This window comes from Peromyscus californicus, unplaced genomic scaffold (genome assembly GCF_007827085.1).
Source record: "Peromyscus californicus insignis strain IS unplaced genomic scaffold, ASM782708v3 Scaffold_19__1_contigs__length_69161282, whole genome shotgun sequence".
NCBI lineage: Eukaryota > Metazoa > Chordata > Mammalia > Rodentia > Cricetidae > Peromyscus > Peromyscus californicus.
The window spans coordinates 40,652,352-40,680,008 of record NW_026294491.1 but is presented as its reverse complement, the minus strand read 5'-3'; the positions used below and the strand labels follow the sequence as shown (position 1 = coordinate 40,680,008).

Genomic DNA, 27,657 nt, shown 5'->3' with positions numbered 1-27,657 from the left:
GGAGAGGAGAGAGGGGAGAGGAGAGAGGAAAGAGGGGAGAGGGGAGAGAGGAGAGAGGAGAGAGGAGAGAGGGGAGAAAGGGGAGAAAGGGAAGGGGAGGAGAGGAGAGGAGAGAGAAGTAGCATAGGTAAACATACATATATATATCTTGCTTCTTGTACTTCATGCAATTATTTTTTAAAAATTAAATTAGAAAACCTAAAATATGTCAGTTTTAGTTAGTAATAGAATAAAGTATGGAACAATCATATGGTAGAAAAATGTGCATTTGAAATACTATCTGAATTCTTGCTAAGTCTCTGTAAATACGGGAAGATGAGTATGAGCTGTATTAACTCTAGTGATTGATCTGGAAGGATGTTTCTAGAAGGGCAGAGCAGAGGCATTCAGACACATTTTCAGTTAAAAAAAATTACAGTTATAGGAGTACTTATGTTTCTGATCAGTATTTTCTGAACATTTCACCATGCGTAGGAGAAACAGGACCCAGCAGTTGGGGGGGCGGGGAGAGTCCTCATGGCCAGGAATGAATTTTGTGTAAGTCAGGCCGATAAATGCTACAGAAACTCCACTCAGGTTCACCTACTGGGGAGGTCAGCCAGAATCCAGGGATGGAGATTGGAAAGTCCATAGTTCTTGCCCCAATAGCTGGGAGAGGAAAAGGACCGTAACCCCACCTCATCAAAGCTTTAGCCGCTGCTCCAGATTCATTGGCATCCTCCCAGGGTAGGAGTCAGTGCAAGGTGACCCTGATGCAGCCTATGCTGACGCCTTTGCAGGCTCTGCAGGGGTGAGGATGGGCCAGGAAGAACGCAGGGAGAACTGGACACCGAAAGATGCTGTGACCACAAACTGCCTGCACAGCGTTTCTCACCAACCTCCCTGACCTCTGACTCCTGGGATCCTGGGCCCTGTTCCCTCTCTTTACTTAGCATACATTATCAGAGACTTTGAGGTCATGGAACTTTTTTTTGCCCTGCTGCTTTCTGGTAAGAACACTTCCAGGGTAAGCAGATTTTAAAAGAGAATGTGCAGCCAGAAAAGCATTAAAGTCTTGAACATGGACCAAAGGTACACATCATCTCAGCAGAGGCCAAAGCTCACTCCCATAATGTGGTTAGGAGCATCAGTCCTTCCTGCTCTGTGCCCAGGGGTGGAGGCTTGGGCTGTTTGGAGGCACTTCTGACCACTGCCGTGTAGGAGGGGACCTCTGCTCTCCGGTTCCTTCTTAGTCTTTCTGTATAGGCAGCCAGGCTGGGGCTTGATAGGGAGTCTTGGCAAACACCTACCCCTGGTTCCTGCTGCCTTGCTTTCTTACAAGTTGGTTAGCTTTGGGATTTGAAGTCCTAAGTGGAGCTCCAGCACCTAACTTCAGTAGCATTGACTTCATCCCATTGGTAGAGATATTGACGTATAAAATGTTTAACAACCAGCAGTTGTTGACGTATTGAGTGATTGGTTTTAGTTGCTAGATCTGGGGAGGGTTGCAGAGCACTGAGGAGCAGGATGCTGCGGGAGGGCACGCAGGGGTCTCGGGACTTTTATTCATGTTACTGCCCAGGTCCTGGCATGTATTTGATGTAGAGATGCCCCCGGTGGCTGTGCACACCCAGGGACCCTTTGGCATGTGCAGACTTACCTGTTGCGTCCTCTCACCCTCGTCTGTTTGCTGCGTGGGCTTCTGCGGTCTCATCTACCGCCTTTTGGCTGCGCCTGCCTCGCAGGAACCTCTTACAGAAACAGTACTTTAGAACACAAATAGGTGGACCTCCAGATGAGGCTGTTCCTTGAGAACAGATTTTGGAGGGTGCTATTGATAAAGTTGTAGTTGTGAGATTGTTTATCCACACACACATACCCCACCCCTGCCCTGTATATGTTAGCAGTTGAGTTTTTATCTCTGTTTAGGTCTTTTCTTTGATCTCTATCTCTTAACCCATGTCCTCTCCTCTATTTTGGGTTGTTTCTTATGCACTGCCTTATCAACTTACTTTTTGTGTGTGTCTTAAAAACTTTGAATTTATAGTGGCCATTGGAAAAGCTGTAGGGATTGCCACTGAGACACTCAAGAGGCACTTAAGACTTGACCATGACTTAAATTTCCCAAGCCCCCTCCTGCTCTTTGTCTTTCCTCCCTGGCTTCTCCCGTGATCCTTTTTATTTCCCATAATGCCTCTCTCACTGCCTTCTCTCTTGTGACTGCCTGCCTGGTCTACGTGTCCTTTTCTAAGTATCATCTGTCATATATAGTCACAGCTCACCGTAGAAATACTGCTTTTGTCTCCTTGGATTGTAGAGTTGGGAAGTTGTAAACCCTGCATAAAATATGCTTATTTCATTCATTTTTCCTGGTTTCCTGTCTTGGAAAGGATTTTTTTATGTACACATTTTACGATTGTGACTTTTTATTTGTAGACTAGGGATTATTGTCAGGGAGTGTTTAAATCTGAAGAGGGCCTCGTGCAGACAGATTGCACTCGTATTCATCTGTAATTACCAAGGCTGGGTTATGATTTGCTTGTGGCAGGGCTATTTATAGAGCCTGTCATTGCGCATGACTGTCTGGGCCCGAGGCTGTGAGACCTAGCTGCTGCCAGAGCAGATTGTACTGACTCTGTTCCTAGTCTGCAGGCAGCCTTCCCTCCTCACTGTCCTCGACTTTGCATGGCATCTTAGCAGGCTTCTAGAATTCTCATCTGTGACCCACTTTGCTATTCCATATGGCTACTGTTTCTGCAGCATATTGGGACCTGCTTGAGATGTATATTTTGGCCAATGTTATAGTTATTCTCTTTCTTTCATTTTTCTTCTTTTCTTTTTTGAAATAGGGTCTTCCTAAATGTAGCCCTGGCTAGCCTTGAGCTCACAATCCTCCTGGTCCAGACTCCCAAGCACTACGATTACAGGTGTGCACTATCACATTCAGCTTGTTCTTTTCTTTTGGTTTTTCGAGACAGGGTTTCTCTGTGTAGCCATCGTTGTCTTCTGGTCAGAAGGCACCAAAACTACACATGTCCCCCACATGTGTACTCCACTCTGTAGAGAAGGCTGGCTTCAAACTAAGTGTGATCTGTCTGCCTCTGCTTCCTGAGTGCTGGGATTAAAGGCCTGTGCCACCACTGCCTGGCACTGGGGGTGTTCTTATTCTTTGTATTAATAGATTTGCTGTCCTTGAAGAAGCTGATTATTTGTGTCTTTGACTATTAAATAAGGTCCCTAAGGAACTTGGATTTCATATGTCTGAGGCAGATTCTGGAGAACACAGACCATGATTTGAGATGGAAGCTTCATGCAGATTTACTGGAGAGTGTCTCTGAGGAGCAGTACTCTTAAGAGAGTGAGAGGGAAGTTGAGTTATGGTCCACACCCACTTATCTCATAGAAGATATCAAGAGTTGTCCTGATGGAAGCAAGCCATCCCCCTCTCCATTGACTGGTCCGGCCTGGGCGGGGTGAAGGCAGGAGGAAGGGTGTGCTATCAGCCCTGCAGCTAGCTAGTGGGCTGAAGGAATTTCCCGGTAGAGTGGGGGTGGGAATCTGGGTGGAGTCTCACAACATCCAGAGAGCTACTCCTGTCTGTCTAGTTTATGTGTCATGCACTTTCTACTCTGCTCTTAACTTCAGTAGCAACGCAGTATTAGTGCCATATTCAAGAGTCTTTTTTTTTTTTTTTTTTTTTTAAAGATTTATTTATTTATTATGTACACAGAAGAGGGCGCCATATCTCATTACAGATGGTTGTGAGCCACCATGTGGATGCTGGGAAATGAACTCAGGACCTCTGGAAGAGCAGTCGGTGCTCTTAACCTCTGAGCCATCTCTCCAGCCCCATATTCAAGAGTCTTTAAAGGCCAAAATACTTACTTTCTCTCTCTGTTTTTTTTTTTTTTGGCTCATTTTAATTTAAAAACAAAAACGAAACATAGAATTGATGAATTTAAGCTTAAAAATAGCACAGTTAAGCCATACTGGAGAAGTTCTATCCAGAAAAATTCCCTGTCTTTCAGTGGCTGATGATTTTTGACCTAACCAAAAAAGCCGGGGTAGGAAAGGCCAGTGATTAAAACCTGTGAAATGCAGTCATGTTGATTAATTTGAGCAAACTTTTTTTTTCTCAGTATTATAATCTAAGTCTAACAATTCACCAGGGATTAGGTGTAATCATTTTTAGAAAACTAATGCAAATGCATTTTTGGTAGTACCATCTATGTGTTTGGAAAAACATCCTAACAGATGCTGTTTAATCTGCCTAAGCAACTACAAACAGATGGAGCAGACACGGCTGCCAGAGGGAAATTTCACTGACCTTATATTTCACAGACTGGAATGCAGATTAGCGAATCAAAACATCAAGGCAGAACTACTTTTCAGTTTATGGTAGAAGTGCTCAAGGCCCTTCAAGATGCTGGAGAACAGGGATTAGCAGCATGTCCCCCACTGTCCAGGGCCAGAGAGCAGGCATTTCTGACTTTACAGGCTATATCATCTCCATTGCTTTTAAGCACAGAAGCCATAAATAATATGCAAACGGGTAGACATGGCTGCATTCCAATGAACATTTTCAACAACGTGTTACAAGACAGACGTATCGGGCGTTGGTGGCTCACGCCTTTAATCCCAACACTCAGGCGGCAGAGCCGGGTGGATCTGTGTTAGTTCAAGGCCAGCCTGGTCTACAGAGCGAGATCCAGGACAGGCACCAAAACTACACAGAGAAACCCTGTCTCTGAAAAAAAAAAAAATAGCTGGAGAACCACAGCCTGTTGGTCAGATTGCCTGAGCTTCAGTACTGAATTAGATACTTTTCTAAGTGTTGAGCAAAATCCTGAGTATTTCCATACCTGTAAAAATGGGCATCAAAAGAGCATTCATGTCTTAGGTAATGAGTGAGATAATTCATGCACAGTGTTTGGACCTTTGGAGATGCTTGAGAGCTAGATGTTGCCCTGTTACTGTATATGGAGAGAGAATTGGGTACAATTCAAAGCTGAACAGTGCTAGAGAAATGTTGGAGAAGTACAACTCAGATTACCTTTGGCTGTGTAGTAAGTTGTGCAAGTGCAGTTGATTTTGTCTTGATTTTGTCTGAGGCCCTAAGAGTTGTGGTCAGAAGGCTCCCCTTGCTGGGGAGGGGAGCTGGTTTCCCACATGGGACTTGTCCCAGAGTCCAGTAGTCCTCTGCTTTTATATAACATCTATGTTATATCCTTCATGGTATGAGGCCTTGTTATTGTTTTTTTTTTCTCTTTTTCTTTTCTTGCAAGTATAGGTGATGGGCTGTGTAACTGGGTAATTGTGAGAAATTATGTATATCATTTATAGTTCCCCCAAACCATCCATCCATAATCCTAGCTCTTTTTCATAAATCAGCAAGGTGGAGAGGACATCAAGGACCTAAAGAATCACAGATGGAAGAAGCCTGATGAATGTGAAGCTAAATGTACATTAATTAAAATTTAAATGATACCCCTAGGCCTAGCTTCTGGGTGAGTCCACCCAGAACCAAGCTACCCCCCTTTTACACACACCATTCCCACATTCCCAGGCTTAGCTATGGACCCACAGTTTAAGCAATGGCTTTGCTTAAGCACCACCATTCCCTAGTAAGTTCCCCCAGAACGAAAGCCACCTGTACCCTCTTCAAACTTCCTAAACCTAGCTCTGGTCACACAGCTTCTTCACTGACCCAGCCTGAGGCAGTCTAGAATCCTGTATCAGACACACAACCAAGGAAAGAAGTTACGATGTCCAGACCATGTCATAAAAACACAAACAATATGAAAAGCTGTGATAGTATGTCACCCCAAACCACTAATCCTATTCAAAGGTTCTTGGATGAGAATTACCTATGAACCTCAGGACACAGAATTTAAGAGAACAATAATAAACTTCATCAAGGGAGTTTAAAGAAGACAAAAAGAAACAGCTCAATGAACTTAAGGGGATTGCAAAAATGCCTCATTAATGTACAAGAGAAATAGACAGCTGAATGAAATGAAGGCAAATAGGATTTGAAAAGTGGGTTAAAGAGATAGAATTATTGAAGATAGCTCAAGATGAAATGAAGATGGAATTGAAAGACTTAATAGGCCAGTTAGAAAACTCTGGGAAAGCTGTAGTGTTTTAAATGAGAATGTTCCCCATAGACTCGGGTGTTTGAACACTTGGTGCCCAGATGGTGGTGCTGTTTGAGGATGGTTAGGAAGTGTGGACTTGTTGCAGGAAGCATGTCACTGGAGTTAGGCTTTGAGAGTTAAAAGATTCCACACTACTTCCAGTTGGTACTCTCTGATTCATGCTTGTGATTCAAGATGTGACGTATCAGCTTCCTGTTCCTGCCACCAGGAACATCTTATTGCTGTGTCTTCTTTCCACCATCATGGACTCAGATCCCTCTAGGACCATAAGCTCAAATAAACTTTTCCTTTTATAAGTTGCTCTGGTCATGGTGTTATCACAAAAACAGAAAAGTAGCTCATATCAAAGCCTTACAAGTAGAAGGGATCAAGGAGAAGCTGGACATCAGAACTTGAAGATAAAGTAGAGGAATTAGAACATTCAAACATAGAATATGGAGAAAACACACACACACACACACACACACACACACACACACACACACACACACACACACAGAGAACATGTAGTATTATGGGAGACCATAGAAAGACCAAATCGTCTAATTATAAGCATAGATGAAGGAGAAGAATCCCAGGTCACAGAAGTAGACTTGATCTTCAACAAGATCCTAGAAGAAAACTTCCCCAAATTCAGGAAAAACATACCCATGAAGATACACGAAACACACAGAACACCAAACACACCGGATCAGAAAAGGAACTCTCCATGGTATATTACTGTAAGAATACTAACTGTACAGAACAAAGAGGGCGCTGAAAGCTGAAAGTGAAAAACCACAAGTTGAGTGTGAAAGGAAACCTATTAGAATAACAGCCAATTTATCAATGGAAGCTTTAAGAACCAGAAGAACCTAGAGCAATGGATGCCAATGTAGACTGCTGTGCCGAGCAAAACTATCTTCCATAGTTGAAAGAGAAAGCAAACCTTTCCATGATATGTAAACAAATTAAAAGAACCCATGTCCATCAAACCTGCCCTGCAGAGAGTACCAGAAGCAATACTTTTGAATGAAGAGAGGAATTAGCATTTTCTACACGTACTAAAACACAACATAGTACTAAGAACACAAACAATAAGACAGCTTAACAAAAACCAAACGACCTTTCAAAGGGAAACAGCAAAGTAACACCAATAAACACACACTTCCCAATAACTTTAAATATTAATGACTTCAACTTCCTACTCAGAAGATGCCAGTTAGCCTAATGGATTAAGAAGCAAAATATACCTTCCTGCTGTGTAAAAGAAATTCATCTTACCTTCAAAGATAGGAATCACCTTAACATGAAAGAATGGAAAAAAGTATTCCACGAAAATGGAACCAGGGAGCAAGCAGTTCTCATTATCCGAATATCTGACAAGATAGACAGCAAACTAAAATGAAGCAGAAGAACTAAAGAAGGGCACATCATTTTAATTAAGGGAACAGTTAACTAAGAAGATATTATAATCATAAACATGCATCACATTCTGGCACACCTAATTCCATTAAGACACATATTAACTCTGATTCAATAACAGTGAGTGATTTCAGTGCTCAATTTCTCCAAGACAGGTCACCTGAACAAAAACTAAACAGGAAAACACCAAACTACATTAAATAAACTTAACAGATATCTATAAAATATCCCACCTAAACAACATGGGCTCTTCTCAGCAGCCCATGGACATTTCTGTGAAATAGACCACCTACTAGAACACAAGACAAATCTTAACAAATTCAGAACAATTGAAATAACTCTGTGTCCTGTCTGACCACAGTGCAATAAAACTTAAAATTAATGGTAGAAGAATCTCTAGTAACTATGTGAACTCACGAATATTAAATAATACAAAGAAGAAAGCAAGAAAGAAAATTTTAAATTCCTGGAATTAAACAAAAGAGAAAAATACAACACCACAAAACCTCTGCAGAACCTTTGGAACACATCAAAAGCAGCCCTAAGAGGAAAACTTACAACTCTTAAGTGCCTTCGTTAAAAGAGCACAGATAAATGACTTAACGATGCAACTCAAGAATTTGGAAAACAAGAACAAAATAAAACCAAATCCAGTAGATGGCAAGACATAAAAAATAGAGCAGAAATTATTAGAGTAGAAATGAAGAAAACAATTCAGAGAATCAGTGAAACTAAAAATTGGTCCTTTGAGGTGATAGGCAAGATTGACCAACCCTTGGCCCAGCTAACTAAAACAAAGAAAATGATTGCCCGTATTAATAGTATTAGAAATAAACAGAGAGACATTACAACAGATAACAACAGAATTCACATGGTTCCACCCTTAGCTGAAGAGTACAGGTGGTCATTGCTTCCTAAGACAGAATCATTCTTCTCCAGGGAAGAGCCCCAGATAGTTTATATAATCCAAAGTGGTCAGCCATAAACAAATACACATATGATGAACACTAAATGGACTCAGCGGATTTATACATGTATACGTGTGTATGTGTGTGTGTGTGTGTATGTAACAATAATTGAAGGCGAGGTCATGGATTTGAGAAGGGGGCATAGGAAGAATTGGAGGAAGGAGAAGGAGAACTGGAAATGATATAAATACAGTACTTATTCATAACATTCTGAAAAAAATTAAAAAAGAAAAAGAAATTTTAAATAAAAATAGTTACACAACTCGGTTGTGGTGGTGGTGGCGGTGGCGGTGGCGGCGTCAGACGGTGGTGCATGCCTTTAATCCCAGCACTTGGGAGGCAGAGGCAGGAGGATCTCTCTGAGTTTGAGGCCAGCCTAGTCTACAAAGCAAGTTCTAGGACAGCCAAGACAATTACACAGAGAAACCCTGTCTTGAGAAACCAAAAAATAAAAAATAAAAATAAAAATAGCCACACATGATTAGTAGCTATAGTGTTGGGTAGGTCACAGAGATTAGGAAATTTTCTTTTAGTGCACTGTGCCCCACCCTAAGCCTCTTAACCGTAATGAGAGCAACTTTAGAGAGACCACTGAGAAAACTTGGCCTCCATCCATGAAACCTGTGGCAAAGCTAGTCCCAGATCATGTGTGATGATTCCAGAAGGCAGAGACAGTCCCGAGTGCTGGGACTAAAGGTGTGTGCCAGCACCACCTGGCTATTTTTGTAAATAGAAATAGAGAACTTTTAGTTACCTGACGATGACTAGAAAAATTAGAAAATTTTCACAAGATTCTGGAAGTAAACTAAACCCTCAAGTGGACTAGAAAGGTCAGTCATGAGAGAAATGAGGTTGCTTTGTGAGAACACCCTGTGATCCCTGCTACAGCTTACCTTGTATTTATAATTTCAAAGCACTTTGTGTCTCTAGAGAAGAAGATGCAATGTCTCAAGTAATTCCAAACTCAAACATCTCCTTTTAGCATTTTAATTTTTACATCTTAAGCTGTGTAATCTATGCTTTTTGTCTCAGGTGGTCTTGGGGTGCAGAATCAGATACATACTGTATTTCAGGGTCTTTTGCATGAGTGATTTGATAGAACTCTAAGAGCGACGCTGGGTTCTGGATTCACAGGGGCATGTTTCATGCAACTCTAAATGCACAGCCACACTGGAGTCATGAGTGGCCATGGGCAGAACCCGCCTGGACCGGACCAGTCATTGCTGTTGTTTTTGCTCTTTTCTCTTACAATCTCTGTGCCAATGTCCTCAGCCTATGACAGGGGCCATGCAGCCTCTGTCAGTCCTGTATTGCTACTCTAAGCTTGTTCTGCAGACCTACAGGATTGGAATCCCCGGCAGCTTGTTAAAAATACAGACTCCCAGGCCCCAGTATTTCTCCATCAGACTCTCAAAGGAGGGGCTCTGATGCATGTCTTAGTTTTGTTTCCTGTTGTTGTAATAAAATACCCTTACAGAAACAGTTTAAGAAAGAAAGGGTTCCAGGTTACAGTTCATCACTGTGGGAAAGTTGAGGCGGCTGGAGCTTGAAGCAGTGAGTCACATGATGTCCACACTGAAGAGCAGAGAGCAGTGAATGAATGCATGCATGCTAGCACTCAGCTTGTCCTCTCCACACTTACACAACCCAGAATCCCCTGCCCAGAGTTGGCGCCACTTTGAGGGGGTGGGTCTTCCTACCTCAGTTAAGTGAATAAAGACAGTCTCCCCCAGACCTACACTGAAGGTTTTTGTTTACAGATAACAGACCTGACTTGAACCAAAAGCAATTACAAATATATGGTAGAATTTATAGTCAAATCTCACTGCTTCAATCAGACAAAAACTAGGCAGCCTCATAAGGTCTTTAGATACGGGAACTACTGAGTTCTTCTTAACTTTTTTTCAGTCTTTATGTGCCCCTCTTTAATATTCCAAGGCCACACACAGGGCCTTTAATTCAGTGAGGGTAGCCATGAGCCAATCTGGGAGCTATATCAAATTATTCATAGGCCAGCTGTAGGTACTGTGAAGCACCTTAGTGTAATTCTGTATTGAGACACCACCAATCATCAAGACATCACAGTGAGGTATTACCTGTTAAATGATTATCCTAAGAACAACACATTTTTAGGAGCTGGAGGGATGGCTCGTGGGTTAAGATCCTGTACTGCTCTTCCAGAGGACCTAGATGGGTTCCCAGCACCCAATCAGGTGGCTCACAATCACCTATAACTCCTATGCCAGGGGCTATTACGTCTTCTCCTGGCTTCCACAGGCAGTGCATTCACATGCACAAATATATATGTACATACAGTAATAATAATTAATAATAATAATTATCTGTTTTAAAAGGTGTTGTTAAGGATGTAGGCAAATCACAGCCCTATATTGTTTTGAGGTGTGCAAAGTAATAGAGTAACTATGGCAAACTATGAAACAAGTGATTCTCAAACAATGAAAATAGAATCATCAGCTAACTCCATGATCCTACTTCTGGTTATTTATTCAAGAGAATTGAATGAAGATCTTGAGATATCTGCATTCCCATATTTTATACACATCTCTTAAAATGGATATGATATAGAAATAACCTAATGTCAATCACCCTAAGAATGAATAAAAAATATGGCACATAGATACAGTGGACTATTATCAGGTTAAAGAGAAGAAATCCATATGGTGTATCCAACATGGATGAATGTTGGGGATATTATGCTAACTATAGTAATGTAGTCACAAAAAGATAAGTACTGGATTGAAATCCAGATTCAAAGAATGAAACAGTGGCTGACAGAGCCCAGAGAAGCTAGACATAGAGTAGAGACCTGTCCAATAGTATACCTACATTTAACAATGTTCTATTGTGCACTTAATTAAAGTCTGAGAGAGATTATCTCATGTTCAGTCTTTACCCCAGAACTCACACAGCCTTACACACACATACACACTGAAGACTGTGTCTTGAGAAGTTGTTACCCAGAAAGTGCTAATAAATTGGAATGGCCTTAAAAATAGCACGAGTCCCCATAGAGAGCAGAGACTTCTAAATGCCCACCACCTATTCAAAGGGAATATAGTAGTGTTCTAGTTTGCTTTGACAAAACACAGATCAAAAGCAACTTGGAGAAAGTGGGCTTATAGGTTATAGTCTATCATCAAGAGAAGCCAGGGCAGGGGCTCTAGGCAAGAACAGAGGCAGAGGGACAGAGGGATAGAGGGACACTGCTTTCCTGGCTTACTCAGCTTGCTTTCTTATACAGCCCATGACCACCTGCCCAGGGATGTGTCCTCCTGCATCAATTAAGCAGTCAGGAAAATCTCCCCCCACCCAGACATACCCATAGACCAGTGTGATGGAGGCAGTTCCTCAAACGAGATTCCCTTTTCTCCCGAAGGTCTAGGCTTGTATCAAGTTGACAAAAACACCCAACACAGGTATCCTTACCAGGGAACAGGAAATCGCCTCCATGCTTGAGTGGAGCCTCCTAAGGGTAGAGAGCCTCCTGTAAAACACCTTCCATAGAGAACCAAACGTGAATAAAAAGGTGAAAGATGCAAAACTGGGGTTCAGGGAAAGAGTAGGTCAGTGAGGGGAGGGGGTGGGCAGACCAGAGAGACATAGACGTAGCAGCTTCCTGTGGCTTTATTAAGTCTACCCAGGATGACATGATCAACGTGTGTAAATTGCACTCTGTCTCCTCAGGCCAACTGAGGAATAACTAACTGCATTCTATGACTGTCCTTCCTGTACTGTCCAGTGAAGGGATGTTCTGTGACCACAAACTCAGGATGGGTATTTGAGGTAGGAGAGAGCCAATCATAGTTGTTTTGTTTTAAGACAGGGTTTCTCCGTGTTGCCCTAACTATCCCGAAACTTGCTCTGTAGACTTGGCTGGCCTTGAACTCACATCGATCCACCTGCCTCTGCCTCCTGAGTGCTGGGATTAAAGGTGTGCATCACCACTCAGCTTATAGTTCTTTGTTTTGTTTTGTTTATGTTTCATACAATCCATTTTGATCATATTCCTTCGCCTCCCCGAACAACCCCAGCTCCTCCTTCACCTCCCTACCCACACAACTCCATGTTCTTGCTCCCTCTTAAAACAAAACAGACAGTGCATTGCACACACTTACACACACACACACACACACACACACACACACACACACACACACACACACACAGAGTGGAGTTTGATTTGACCATTCACACTTCTGATTTCATTAGCCTTGTGGTAGAGATGCACAGCTCATGGCACTTACTGTCATCCTTTAGTTGTGTGCCTTCTCTTAGTTTAGGGTCAGGAGGGGACGGCTAACTGTCTTATCACCCGTTTATCCTTTCTCTGTGTGGCCAGGTTAAGGCCCAAGCTGTTCTTTTATTTAGTTCATTTTAACTCAGCAGTAACAGGCGGTTTAAGAATTCCTTGATGAAATGTTAGTGCGTGAAAGTACCTAACAGCCTCTTGGGACTCTTTCCATCTCCCAGTGGTACCTAGACAAGGTCAAATGAATAGAGTGAAAAGGACTATATCCCTCTAATTCCAACACCAAAAAGAGCTTCTAGCACCACCTGCTGTCTTAAAATAAAACTTCCTTCTGTTAGGTCACGGCTCATATTTTACTGTGATTAGGACAGTGTATATCATAAACCAAGGACTGTGAACTGCGCAGTGACTCGGAGAAATAAAGCTGACTACCGGGTGATGGTTTCGTGGTTATAGTGTTGGCCATCACAGCTCTGAACTGCATGAAATTTGCTGGTGCAAGAGCCAGAAAGTAAGCGATATAGTAATAATGATGCTAAGTAATTACTGTTTATGTGAAATGTCCTCCTCTAAGTACCCTGTGTGGACTTCCTTCTAAAACACAACATGATTTTCTACGAGTTGTATCACATACTCTTGGCAGATGCAAACATTGCGACACAGAAAAACAATAGGCAGTATCATATGCTGAGTAATAGGACTAGCAGTTGAGCACAGCAGTTAGATTCACCAAGCCAAGAGCCCTCACCCAGTGATCAGCACCTCTCCTGTTTTCAGGAAGACACACTGGCAGCGTCACTCATTTTCCTGTCACACCTGGCTGTATTCAAGAATATATTTTATTTATACAAGTATTATGTAGTAATCATCCTGTTGTGTGCCAAGCACTCTTGTAAATGCTTTGCATAAGTGAAATCATTATTGCCTCTGCAAGCCTGTGGCGTAATTAATTTGAATGCTCATCTTACAGGTAGGGAAATAGTTAAGTGACTAGCCAAGAGCACACAACTAGGGAATAACGGAAGCTGTGTAATGGACCCAGATAGTCTGGATGTAGAATCTGTGTGCTATACTCTAATCTTTAGAAAATTTGATTCTAAAATAATACCATTATGTTTAGACAGAATACAATTTACAGAGACCTGCGTGGCAGAGCTAAGATCAATAAAAAAAAAAAAACTGTTCAGGTTGGATGAAAGCTTAGGAAAAGACGACTTTAGTTGATTTCTACTTTGGGTATCAAAAGCAATTCTGTGAGCTGACAAGGTGGCTCGGGAGATAAAGATGTTTGTCGTCAAACCTGACAACTGGCGTTCAGTCCTGGACCCATGTGGTGGAAGGAGAGCCAGCTTCTGCAGTTATTCTCTGACCTCTGGAGTTGCACCATGGTGTGTGCGTGCACGCATGTGTGCACGTACACACACATACACACATGCACACACATACACACAAATACATTTTAAACAACAAAAACCCAAATAAAGATCCAAATTTTCCATCGAGTGTCTTCTTGAGCAGTCTTGGTTGTTGTAGATTGGATAGAGGGAGGTGGAGTGCATGGATTCTTGTTCTCCAGAAGGGCTGCAGAATTATGCTCTAATCGTGTGTGTGTGTGTGTGTGTGTGTGTGTGTGTGTGTGACTTTAAGAGAGTTTTAAGCAATGTTCGCCTCCTAAGTGTTTCTACAATTTGTAACACTGAAGAACGTTAGTAATAATGAGAACCAAGCAAAAGACAGCTACTTATTACTCATAAGGAGAGAATTCCCAATTTAATCAAATAAGCATTCGATTCACTCCATTACTGCAAGAGCTAGCAGTGATAGTTAATGCCACCTAGTGGTTATAATAAGCTGTGGTACCTTAGTCTGCAAACTGTAGAAACTATCCTCAGTGAGTCTAATTCAGAGGAAGAAGAGAGAGTGTGCTTGGAGTCTGGCATGTGCATGGTCACCTGATAGCTGGTTCTTTTGAGTGACCCAGCCTCTGCTTTCAACTATGTTTTGCAGGTGACCCCCAGCTCCCTGTCCCTAATCTCTTCCCCAGCAGCTGCTGTAATACCTCCTGGGTTGTATGGGGGCTGCAGAGATCTTCCGGGACTATTTTGAGTTGAAGAGGGCCAGCTGAGCTCTCACACAGGGTGGGGTGGGAGCAGGCTGATGTGAGAAGAGCCAGTCCAGACTATGATGCCGGTTTTGAAAATCTGTTTACATTTCCTCCTTGTTTATTTCTGTTGACCTTGGAGTGACTTTGTGAGTCCTCCCTTACTCACCCTCCTCTTCTTCACATCCTCCAGTTTGTGCACAAGGTCTCCACAATCAAATGCCAGCCCGTCTCCAGGCTCTTCAGTGGGAAGTCCCCTGCACACACCAGTCTTCCTGAACTCTGCACATACACAATCAGACCTTTAAAACTTGCTTCTTTTCGTTGGTGTTGTTAATTCCCATTCAGTATTCCCTCACTGTAGTCTCAAGTCTTTTCTGTCTCTTCTAGAATTCAGACAAACCACAAACACAGGCTCCCCTTGGAACATTTGTTGCTTACCCCTTTAATTTCCATCCATGCTTGACTTACACTCTGCTGGCCGACACATCATCAAAGAGTATCTGCGTTGCGTGGAAATATTTCATGCATGTCCCTGCCATTTTACTTATTCATTCATTCCTTGGTTCTTTGCCTTGCCTGGGACATAAGTACTATTTAGTCTTCAACTGCCTGCCACCCACCAAACTAAGCCAAATATAGAGTGTTCTCAGCTCCATTCATTTCCTTCCCTGAGGTCCGCCACCACCGAGGGCACTGAACTGCCTGCCCACTTTTGCCTCTGTGTGTGTGTGTGTGTGTGTGTGTGTGTGTGTGTGTGTGTGTGTGTGTACTCAGTGTAAATGACTTTTGTAACATTTTTTTGTTTTCTGGCAAATTACTTTTTGTTTTCTGCTACGAGAGGACTGAGACCATCTTTGATACCTTCCAAAATTGTTTTCGCAATGTGGCTTATTTGAACTTGTGTCCTTATCTGAAGAGTTTTGTTTACCTTACTTAAAGAACACACCTGACCGTTCTATCAAGCACTGCATCTTTCTAGATATGCTACTTAGAATTTGACATATACCTTTTATTTAGAACCTAAAAGTCTGGTGAACAGAATGTAGACATTTCTGGATTAGGACAGTTGAGGTCAGAAATGTTTAATACATTGTGTGGCTTTAGATAGTAAGTCAGCATTTGGACCCAGGCCTATCACTCCCAAGTCCACGTTCCTTTCACGACACGACCTCTGCTTTACCTCTGGATCTTCCCTGTGTGTGCTGTAATGATGCTCTGCATTCCTACTTCCTCTCCAAAGAGAGTCTGCTCTCAAGAGTGCAGAGGGGTTCTTTCCCCATCATTTCTGTTGATGTAGTAAGTTAAGTACCCCAACAAAAGTAACTTTAAGGAAGGAAAGGTTTATTTGGCTTATAATTCCTGGTTTACAGTCCATGGTTGTGAGAATGTCAGTGCATGAACTTGAAGCATCTAATTATATTTACGGTCAGGAGTAGAGAGAAAATGAATACATACATGGTTACTTGTGCTCAGTCTCTTTTCTATACTATATACTCCAGGATCCAGACATAGGGAATAGTGCTGCCCACAATGGGCAAGTCTTCCCACCTCAGTTAATGTAGTCAAGACAGTTCCTCACATACATGCCCACAAGCCAATGTGCTCTAGATTGTTCCTCACAGAGACTCTCTTCCCAGGTGATTTGAGATTGTGTCATTTAAAACTAACTGTCCACCTGGCCTGGCATTCTATTTCCTATACCATTTTCTGATCCATGTTTAATCAGATGTATTTATAACTCATCTGAACAATATAGAAGCAGAGCAGGGTCCCCATTGCTCATTTTGCATTCTTCCATAGATTTACTGGATCTTAAGACCATTTTCTAAGGTAGATGTTCCCTGAGCCCTGTGGATAAATTTTACATGCATGTTGAACCTCTTACACTTAGTTGGGAATGTTGTAAGTGGAGTTTTCCTGTCCCAACATTGCTCCCAAAAAAACCACTCAGAAGCCGAATATTAATTATAAATGCTTGGCCAATAGCTCAGGCTTGTTACTAGCTAACTCTTACATTTAAATTAACCCATATTTCTTATCCACACTCTGCCAAATGGCTTGGTGCCTTTTCTCAGTACTGCTCATCTTGCTTCTCCCTGCGTCTGCTGGCAACTCCAGACTCCACCCTTCTCCTTCCCAGCATTCTCAGTTTGGCTCGCCTAAGCTCTTCCTGTGCAGCTATAGGTCGGTCAGTTCTTTATTAACCAATGAGAGTAATACATATTCACAGTGTACAGAAGGGTTATTCTACAGTAGAACGTAAATGATTTCACTGACCAGGGGGACTTGGGAGCACTTAGTTTAACTAACTGCAGAAAATATTTATACACATTCGGTGAAAATCTAAATTCATGTGTGTGTGTTTCCTGCCACAGGGATTCCGAGCGAGCCCTCGGCACATCAGGAGACGAGTTGCTGCCGCTGCTGCAGCTGCCCGGCTAGAAGAAGTGAAGCCCGTGGTGGAGGCTCACCACCAGAGTGAACAGGAGTCGTCTGTGAAGAAGCGAAGGATCAAGAAAAACAGCCGAGTGCAGCCAGAATTTTATCAGTCTGTTCAAGGTGCTTCCACCAGGAGGCCTGTAAGTAGAGAGCTGTCTTCTGTAAGAGTGTTGAATACACACGCAAATGGAGAAGTTACTCTCTCTCAAATAATTAGGCTAGTCTGTTGTTACCCCCACGGAGTGACTGTGTGTTCACATGAAGGAAGGGATATGGTTTCCGGGAAGGTGTTGGAGAGAGCCTTGCCAGAGGCAAGAACAGGTCAGTGTCACACAGACCTGATCTAAAACCTAGGGGATTCCCGGTGCCCTTGAAGCCGTGGTCTAAAGTGAGGATGGGGGCTCTAGAGTTAGCAGGCTGAGGTGTGTTAATGACATCAGAGCAACAGTAGAGCCGGGATCATCAGGACAGGAGAAGCACCGAAGGGGAGGTGGAGCTGGACTCTGTGGAGGTAGCTGATCCCCTTCCAGGAGTCTCTAGGGCTGGGAAGGTTCAGCTTGCCTGTAAAGCCAGCTCAGGGTAACTTTGGAAGACCTTCTAACTATGGCCTTTCACCTGTAGAAGGCAGGCACTCTGTTTCCCTAACTGTAATGGATTGAATGAAAATAACCCTCATAGGCTCATATATTTGAATGCTTGGTTCCCAGTTGGTGGAACTGTTTGGGAAAGATTGGGAGGTGTGGCCTTGTTGGAAGAGGTGTGTCACTGGGTATGGGCTTTGAGGTTTCAGAAGCCTAAGCTGTTCCTGTTTAGCTGTCTCTGTGCCTGGTGATGGTTGTCTCAGGATGTGAGCTCTCAGCTGCCACTTCAGTGTAGTTCCTGCCTGCTTGCCTGTTGCCGTGCTCCCTGCAGTGATCATACACTAACCCTCTGGAACTGTGAACCCCAAATTAGATGTTTTCTTTTATAAGTTTTCTTGGTCATGATGTTTTGTCACTATTTAAATATATAAAAGTAACTAAGACACTAACCAGGTATCCTGTATGTCTGTGGACATCAGCACTGCCTTCCCTGGGGTGCTGGGACTCAGCTGGAGGCTGATCTCCTCCTCATTTTCTGAGCACATTGTTCTAGGTGCTCTGATGGTTTTGTCTTGGCGGGTTCTGACACATGGATTTTTTTCTGACCAACACTGTGATAATTAAGGATTTGAGCCATGGGAAATGCTATTTGAAAAGTAAAAATATTTCTTAACTGCAATAAATTTATATTGTTTTAGGATTAAAAGGTATGTTCTCGTGGTTCATCCTTACGTTATGTTGAGCCTGTTATTACCATTTCCTGTGCTGACAACCTAAACGAACCGTCCAGTTTTGACTTGATAATGCCTCTGCAAACCATAGAAACACAGATGCCATTCCATAGGGGTCACTGGGTGGCAGGCACATGTGGAAATCGGCTTAGTGACGAGGCTGGCAGAAGGGTCCTGTTTCTAATGAATCATTTGCAACTGAAGCATGAAGCGCACTGCTTAATGACAGGGATGTGTTATTGGTGATTACAACATACAGAAGGATTGTTAGGCGGGGGATGATGTGTTTATCAAGAAGAGACAAAGGAGTACAGAGAACTATTTGGATGTGTGGGGATTTTCATAAGAGAAACACGTACCAACGGAAACTGGAGAGGTTAACTGGGGCCATAACAGTTCCAGCCAACCACTGGTTTAAACTCGATTTACTGTGCTTCACAGAGAAAGCCAGGTGAGTATAATGATTTTAGGAAGATTAAAAATGTGCAGCATGGGCAGCAGGCTGGGGCAGATCAGTGACTGCCTCAGAAGTCTAGGTGTTAGGCCTCAACTCCGACATCCAACATCCGCTGTGAATAATAGGGAACCTGAGGATGGCCTTTACTGGGCTCTTTTCTGCAGGAGCAGCTGGAAGGGAGGGAGACTGGAGGAGGGGGAAGTGAGTGAATAGGGGAGGCTACCCACAGCCTGGTGTGCGTTCTTGGGAGCAGGTGATGCATACTCCCCCATCTGATTACCTCTCTAATAAGTTGTCTCGGAGACCAGACATTGTCAGGCAGCAGTGGGGAGACTGTTGGCTCCTTGTTTCATATGATTTCTGTGCAAACTTTTGAAACAGGCTGGCCACTGCTAACATTTCCCCATGTTCATGTCACCTGTAGACTGAATGGTTCGTGTCCTCTAATGGGTTTAGTTAGCTGCAGTCAGCAGTACCTGCTACAGCCACCCTGCTCACCGCGGGCCCAAACCTCTTCTTCTTCTCACTTCTACGTCTGGAGAAAGTCGGTGCTGCTACATGTCGCTGCCCAAACAATCTAGCTGTGGCTTGGAGGTGGGATGAGATTGCATCAGGTTGATTGATTACACAGTCAGATCCTTTCAGATGAGGTTGCCTAGCAATCCAGGATTATCTGGGTGGCTTTAGGTGAAGCACTCAAGGCCTTTCTAGTAGCAGGTTTTTTTTTTTGTTTGTTTGTTTTTTTTTTTTTTTTTTTTTTGGGTTTTTGAGACAGGGTTTCTCTGTGTAGCTTTGTGCCTTTCCTGGAACTCGCTTTGTAGACCAGGCTGGCCTTGAACTCACAGAGATCCGCCTGGCTCTGCCTCCCGAGTGCTGGGATTAAAGGCGTGCGCCACCACCGCCCGGCTCTAGTAGCAGTTTTAATAAGACCTGTGAATGAGAAAGACGGGCAAAGTAACTTCAAAGAAGAACCGGAAAATGTGACGGTGACTGAGGCTGTATAGCTCAGTGGCCAGGTGCTTGCCTGTCTTGCACATGGCTACGGGTTTGATCTCCAGCATGCAAGGAGGAGGCAAGGAAGCCATGACTGTGCCGTTTCTGCCAGCTTGTGGTAGGACTGCCTTCCTGATGACCTGTCATGTAGAATGCATTTGCCCTTCATGGCCTTTGACTGCATAACAGACTGGCTTATTCTGAATTCATAATTTATACTTAAGTGTGCCTATAAGCTGTATAATGGGGATCACTAATAGAAACTTAATTAATAATACATGGACTTCTTACGCCACTCCTTTGGGAAATTAGATGTCTCTAAAGCTCAGTAGACAGCCAGTTTATCCTGATTTTCTCTCCATAGATGTGTCTTGAGATTTATTGTCTATCTTAGGGTCTGCCACTGGCATGTTTAGAGATCTTGAACCACGCTGGAGCAGGAAAGACAATTAGATCTAGCTCCTTTCTTGTGCTTTAATATTTTTGACAGCACAAAACACCTTTTGATTTCTAAATGCTAGAGTCCTTAAGTACTGCACGAGTCACTTTTTCGTTGCTGTGAACCACGTATCCAATAGAAACGAGGGGAAGGCTGTAGTTTGTTTCCGGGTTTCAGAAGCCTGAGCTCTATTGCTGGGAGAGGCATAGCAGAGTAGCCCAGTCGTTGACAGTGGCAGCATGTTCACACAGCTCAGGCAGGAAGGAGAGTGCAGGCTGGAGCCAGGGCAGGCAGCACCTTCAAAGGCTAGTCCCCAGTGAGCCACCTCCTCCAGCCAGGCCCTGCCTCCTACACTTCACGGCCTTCAGACAGAGCCACAGGCAAGGCACTGCACTTTCAACATAGGATTCTGTAGAGGACGGTCCAGATTCAAATCAAAGCGGTTTCCATTGTTGTAATGCCGAGGGAGACTTGGATCCTTCCATGTTTGCCTCCTGGTTCCTGGTTGTGTTCCCCGAGTTCTTCCCTGCTTTTCTTCTCACTTAATTTTCCCAGCAGTCCCTGGGCACGTGCTCAGTTTCCGGAGGAAGAAGCTTGCCAAGCTTATGCACCTGGTAGAAAGCAGGGCTGACATGTAACCCCAGGTCCTTTGGACTTGAGAGTGTTGAAGGGAAAAAATGAGAAATTCTGCATGTCCACATTCTGATCAACCCCCCTGAATATTTTAACCACAGCGAGTTTCAGTGTTTCTGCGGCACAATGACCGATGCTTATACACGAAATCTTTGGATTTTAAACAGTTACATTAATCCCAGCACTCGGGAGGCAGAGGTAAGTGGATCTCAGTGAGTTCGAAGTCAGCCTGGTTTACAGAGTTGAGTTCCAGCACAGCCAGGGCTACACAGAAAAACCCTGTCTCTAAGGTAGATGGATGGATGGATGGATGGACGGACGGACGGACGGACGGACAGGCAGATGGACAGACAGACAGACAATTGCATCAGCCAAAACCTATTGTTAAATGACAGACAGACAGACAGAGAGACAATTGCATCAGCCAAAACCTATTGTTAAATGATGCTAAAAGCAATTACTAAGCCCTAAACCTCATTTTTGCTGTGCATCTTATTGGCCTGCTCTTCCTGTGGCAGGGAACCCAGGAAATGGGTTCTGAGAGATATGACCACTCTCAGTCACAGGGACATAAAGAGTCTGGAATTAAAAAAAAAGTCTATTCCACAGAGTCTAGTTCTTTTTCAGTATTGCAACAGGAGTGCCTGAATTTCTGGCTTAGAATTAGACCTCTCTGCCCTTAGCTGCTGATGTTCCTGCTTCTTCCTCTAAGCTGTAGCTTGCTTCCCCCACCTGGCAGGAATATCAGCTAGGAGCTCCCGTTGGTGTTCTTACTTCTGAGCTCCTACCACAAGCCAGAAACTGCTTTACTGAGTGTGAACATTTTGATTCAGAGGTTGGTTAATACAGAGTAGAAACAGGCAGGCTTAGGCCCAAGGGGAAGAGAAAATGTTAAGTTTGCATTGACTGCAGGATCCCCTAATGAATGTCTGTCTTAGAAGATGTGAGTCTGGATCTGGGAAACATTGTACAAAGATGCTATCAGGTGCATGACCTGGATTAGGTGACCCAGGAAGTGAACGCTGAGAAAGAAGGACAAGCTGAAGCTTGAGTGTCTGATGTGGGAGTTTGGGAAGAGAGTTGTTAAACTGAATTAAGCTTGGCCGAAAGCTGCTTCCGAATACGTTTTCAGTTGGTTTCAAAGGCTTCTCTGTACACAGTGAACTTTCACTTTAGCTTACGTGGAGAGATCCCTGTAAGAAGTAGAGTTCAGCCAGTCACACAGAGGAGCTCCAGGAAGTGACAGGCAGCCAGCTTTCCAGATCAGACGCAAACAAGGTAATTGCTGGTTCCTGTACCTCACTCTCCTTTCTGTATCCATTCTCGCTTCTTCCGCTGTAAGTAGAACCTGAACATGTGACAGAGGGAAACATCATGAATCAGTTCTGTCTGGCACCTTGGCCCTGGAATTGCCATTAATGCTTTTTATGGTTTGGTTTGCTTTGCTCTTAGCCGGGTGGTGGTGGTGCACGCCTTTAATCCCAGCACTTGGGAGGCAGAGGCAGGGGGATCTCTATGAGTTTGAGGCCAGCCTGGTCTGTGTAATGAATTTCAGGACAGCTAGAGCTACATAGTGAGATCTTATGCATTCCCCCCCCGGGGGGGGGGGCGGGGGGGAGATTTGGTTTACTCTGTTCTTGTAACAGGAGTGTGATTCCCGGAAAACCTCTCATCCCCCCCCCCCCTCCCCCCCAACAGAAATAGCTTAAGCAGGGATGGATCCAGGGCTCTTGACTTTGATTTCAGAATATCGTGTTAGATCAAGAAAGGCCGTTCAGGTAGAGACCACGTGGCAGGAGAGGATTTCCGGGCACATTGATTACTCCTTGCCTCCGTCTGTGTCCGCTGAGAACCCGTCCTTGCCTTCTCCTCTTTGTGGCTTTCTGTGACGCCTCAGGATGTTTTCCTCCTGTTGGACTGCACTGCGCCTTGGGTGGTTGTCGGCTACCGGGTGCTTTGGAGCATTGCATAGTCTCAAACTTTCGTAAGATTTTAGCACGTCTTGGTCAGGCTTGCCGACCAAGCACAGTTCTTGATCTTTATTATATTGTGTTAGAAATGTGGCTGGGTGTCGTCTCTCTGTTCTTTTCCTGCTTATGTTAAGTGGACTTCCCTTTCCCTTTCCTTTTCAAATATACAGGACTGGGCAGCTTTATTTGCATAACCTCAGGACACTTCCGCTTCAGTGGAGGCCTGACTGTTCAGTCCATACTTTGGTAATTAATCAGCAAGTACAGGGTTCTGCTTACTTTGCCTCTTTGCATTTTTCTCTCTCTTTCTCTCTCTCTTGTTTGTTTTGTTTTTCAAGGCAGGGTTTCTCTGTGTAATAGCTTTGGCTGTGCCAGAACTCACTTTATATACCAGGCTAGCCTCGAACTCACAGAGATCCACCTGCCTCTGCCTCCTGAGTGCTGGGATTAAAGGTGTGCACCACTACCGCCCGGATGCCTTTTTGCATTTCTAAGGAATGCATTTATGGGGAGAAATCAAAATTTCTTTTGGTAAGGGCCTAACAAGAATTTTCATTTTAAAGATTTATTTATTATTTATTAATTATTTTATGCCTATGGGCATTTCACTTGTATGTTTGTCTGTGGACTCTGTGAGTACAGTGCCTGCACAGGCCAGAAGAGGGCTTCAGATCATCTGGAACTGGAGTTACAGAAGGTTGTTACCTACCATGTGAGTGCTGGGAACTGAACCTTGATCCTGTCAGCAAGTGCTCTTAGCCACCGAGCCTAAAAATAATCTCATTCAATGATGCCCAATCAGTTTACCAAGTTTTTGTCGCTCATTACTATGCTAGTCTTTTCAGGTTCGTAATTAATAGATATTTCTGAGAGATTTCACTTATCTGAATATGCTATCAAAAGTCTGTAAATAATTGCTGTACCATACACAGCATGCAGGACAAGCAAGTTCTACTCCATCAACAGTGTAAATAAATACATTCTTTAGTCTCCCAAACTGTTCATGAAACCCAAATGCTCTTGGTAAAGGGATTCACGTGCTTCACTTAGAGACCAGAGTCATAGCTTGGAAATCCTACTTCTCGGAACATTTTGACCATGGCAAGGCTTCCTGTCCTTAGTTCGTTTGTTTTCCTTGTGTTCGGGGCCACCTATTACCTTAAAAAATATTCCTTAAGTGCTAAGCAAAATAAACTTTGAACACCCTGTCATGTACACTTCTGTTTTTGTGGATAACTGTGATCAAACAATGTACACTTCAGTTTTTGTGATCAAAAGGCTAAAAAGAAAGGCCCCTTCAAAGCTGACCTGGTTCATCATTTTACCTCCAGGCAGAATGATTGGCAAATTGCTCTGGGAAGAGGAGTCTCACCCCCCCCCCCTTTTTAAATGATGATAGCCAGAGATTCTCTTTTATCTTGCTGTTAAAGGCTTAATAGCCATCCTTACCTGAGATTTGGTCATACTGGGTTCTTAAAGATTAGGATAATTTCTTGGATTACAGTAAAGTGGATGAAGTTTAGCCCCTCTGTGGTGTTCTTGGTTCTCATGAAGCAAAAGCTATAGAGCTCGGGAGAATGTGAGAGGTCCTCGGATTGGTTGGCACCTACTTCCAAATTCTCCTTCCCAGGACCTGAGGCACAGAAGTCTCTTAGTACCTACCCTCTTAGAGCTATAGTTAGTGTAAGGTGTCCGTGCTGCATAACAAGGCATTGTCCTTTCTGCATTCGGTTTTATATCTCTGGATCTTTTTTCTCATGTCTATTTCTTAACTTTTCATATATTACCTACTTCAACACCTCTAAACCACTCGAAAGGGCTGACTTCTTTCAGTATTACCCCTGTCCAGTTCTGGGGTGATAATGTGGTTCAAGAAAATCAAAGTATGGAAATTGAACTTATCCAAACAGAATTTAGCATGAGCCCCGGGAGAGCAGAGGTCAGTTCTGGAAATGACAGTAGTGTTTCAGGAAAATTATTTCTTGGCAGTAACTCTTGGTAGTTAAGTAGCAGTTGCTGTTTTCGAAATCTATTCATATTCATTATCTTATTTAGCCTGAAGTCACCCTGTACGTTGGGTAGACTACATTATTTACTGACTTCAGAAAACTGAGTAGGGAATGGCCAGAGGTCATATTGCCAGATAGAGGCAGACAGCTCCCATCCTTGTAATGTGTTTTCAGGAGTTCTCCCTCAGATAAGACTTGGGAAATTGGGACTGAGCGATTTAGGCGAGAAGAGTGTAGATGGATGGGGGTAGGGCAATTAGTCATCTTCTAATGTGACTCATTCTTGAGAAGTACCTACCTATATATCTTTGAGATCCAGATCACAGCCTGCATAATCTGTGCTGGCCACTCAGGGCTACTGTGGGCTGACACTCTAGAATTAGCAAGTCCACTCTGCTGAAGGATGTGAGGGGCATGCTTCAGACTCCACACATCATCACACTCACATATCACATAGTAACGTATACAGTCATCCCCGGTGCTGGGGGTGGCACTGAGCGAGACTCACAGAACCAGCACTGATCTGTCCATTTGTGCAGCTCTGCATCACCAAGATGGGGGAGGATCAGGTACCTAAGTTAATCTGATCTTAAAATTAAGTTTAAATCCCTGTGCACTGTTGTTGGGAAAGTCAAATGGTACAGTAGCTATGGAAAACTGTGACAGGTCTTAAAAAAGAGAAGAAAAGGTAATCCACTTCTAGATTATACCTCATTGAATCAAAAGGTTATAAAGAGGTAGTGTACGTTCATGCCTGTAGCTGCGTCATTTATAGTAACCAAAAAGTAACACAACTTCTGTGTCCATTGATGGATTCATGGATGAATCCAATATGGTGTAACACACACACACACACACACACACACACACACACACACACACACACACACACCAGTCTTAAAGGGTACAGGAATTCTGAGGCATGCTGCAGTATGAGCATACTTTGAGGCTATAATGCTGAGTTACAAAAGACACAAGATGTGTAGATGGGTAATGGGAGTTGTTTAATGGGTGAGGTTTTAGTTTTGAAAGGGAGAAAGAGTTCTGGAGATTGTTTGCACAAAAATATGAATATACTGAGCACTTCTGAATTCTATTCTTAGAAGCTAAATTCTGTTGTGTGTATTTTACTGTAATTTAAGAAAATTACATTTAATTAGGACAACTATAACAGAGGAGTCAGGACATTTGCTGAATAAAGATCGCAAATAGTAAGAACACGATGATACACACTTAGCTTATTTTAAAATGAAACTGTTCTGAAGCACAAAAGGCTTAGACTGTACAAGCAGTCATTCCAGGAAGCAAATGCTAAGTCATAGGCCACTGCTACTGGAGGACACTTCCTTCTGCATCCAGTGTGGGCATGGCTGACTGAATAGCAGATGATGTCTCAGTTACTTTTCTATTGCTGTGATAAGACATGATGACCAGGGCAATTTCTAAAAGGAAGAGTTTGTTAGGTTTGCAGTTTCAGAGGATGAGTCCATGACCGTAATGCAGGAGAGTGTGGCTGCAGGCAGGCAAGTCAGTGGAGTAGTAGCCAAGAGCTCACACCTTGATCTACAAGTACTAGGTAGAAAGAGCTAAATGGTGATGCAATGGGCTTTTGAAACCTCAAATTCTACCCCAGGGATACATCTCTAACAAGGCCATGCCTTTTAATCCATCCCAAACAGTTCCACCAACTCAACACTAAGTATTCAAATATATGAGCCCATGGGGACCATTCTTATTCAAACAACCACATATGAAAAGACATGGTATGAAATGATATGAATGAAATGATAGTTGGCATGTTATTATTACCAATAAAGCAAGAGAATCTACTTATAGTAAACTTTTAGTTGAAGTTTTAAGTGTTATAGTGCTGTTTATGTATGAGTTAAAGCGTATAGCATAAAATATTAATAAAACAATTAAATTTGAATATCAGTTCAAAAGATTATATTATTTCATGATCATGCTATATTCTTACAGCAAAAAAAAGTTGAAAGATTTTGTTTAGAAAAATAGGTAAGGAGATATTAGGAATGAGGTTTTTCAGGGGAAAGGAAATGTAGATACAAAATCAGAAATTTTTTAAGAATCCTTATAATTCGAAGCTTGAATTAGAAATAACAACTTGAACACAGAATTAATTTGTTTAAAAAAATGTGCACTGAACATTTGGAAACAATGAATAATTCTCTAACATCCCCACAATCTGATATCCCATGAAATCTCTGTGGGTGTGAGCACGTGTGTCTGTGCACACATGTCTGTGGGTGTGTGCACATGCATGTCGAGGCTACAGGTTGATACAGAGCACCTTCCTTGGCTGTTTCCTCACCTGCTCTCTTTTCAGCCAAGATTTCCCTGAGCCTGGGGCTCACTGATTCTCCTAGACGGGCTAGCTAATGAGTCCCGGAGATGGAGCTCTTTCTGTGTTCACCCCTCTAAGCAACGAGGTTATGGACTTTCATGGCTGTACTCAGCTTTTATGTGGATGCTGGGGATCCAGACTTAGGTCTAATGCTTGC

At 43.1% G+C, this 27,657-nt stretch overlaps 1 protein-coding gene across 11 annotated transcripts in view; it reads left to right on the top strand.

Moving 5' to 3' along the window:
* Positions 1–27,657, top strand: part of Dst (dystonin) — a 437,229-nt gene that overhangs the window by 46,738 nt on the left and 362,834 nt on the right. For all 11 annotated transcript variants that reach the window (XM_052745196.1, XM_052745195.1, XM_052745215.1 and 8 more), the window contains exon 3: positions 17,259–17,462. In XM_052745196.1, coding sequence (XP_052601156.1) covers positions 17,259–17,462 — 204 coding nt within the window. The remainder of the gene's footprint in view (positions 1–17,258; positions 17,463–27,657) is intronic.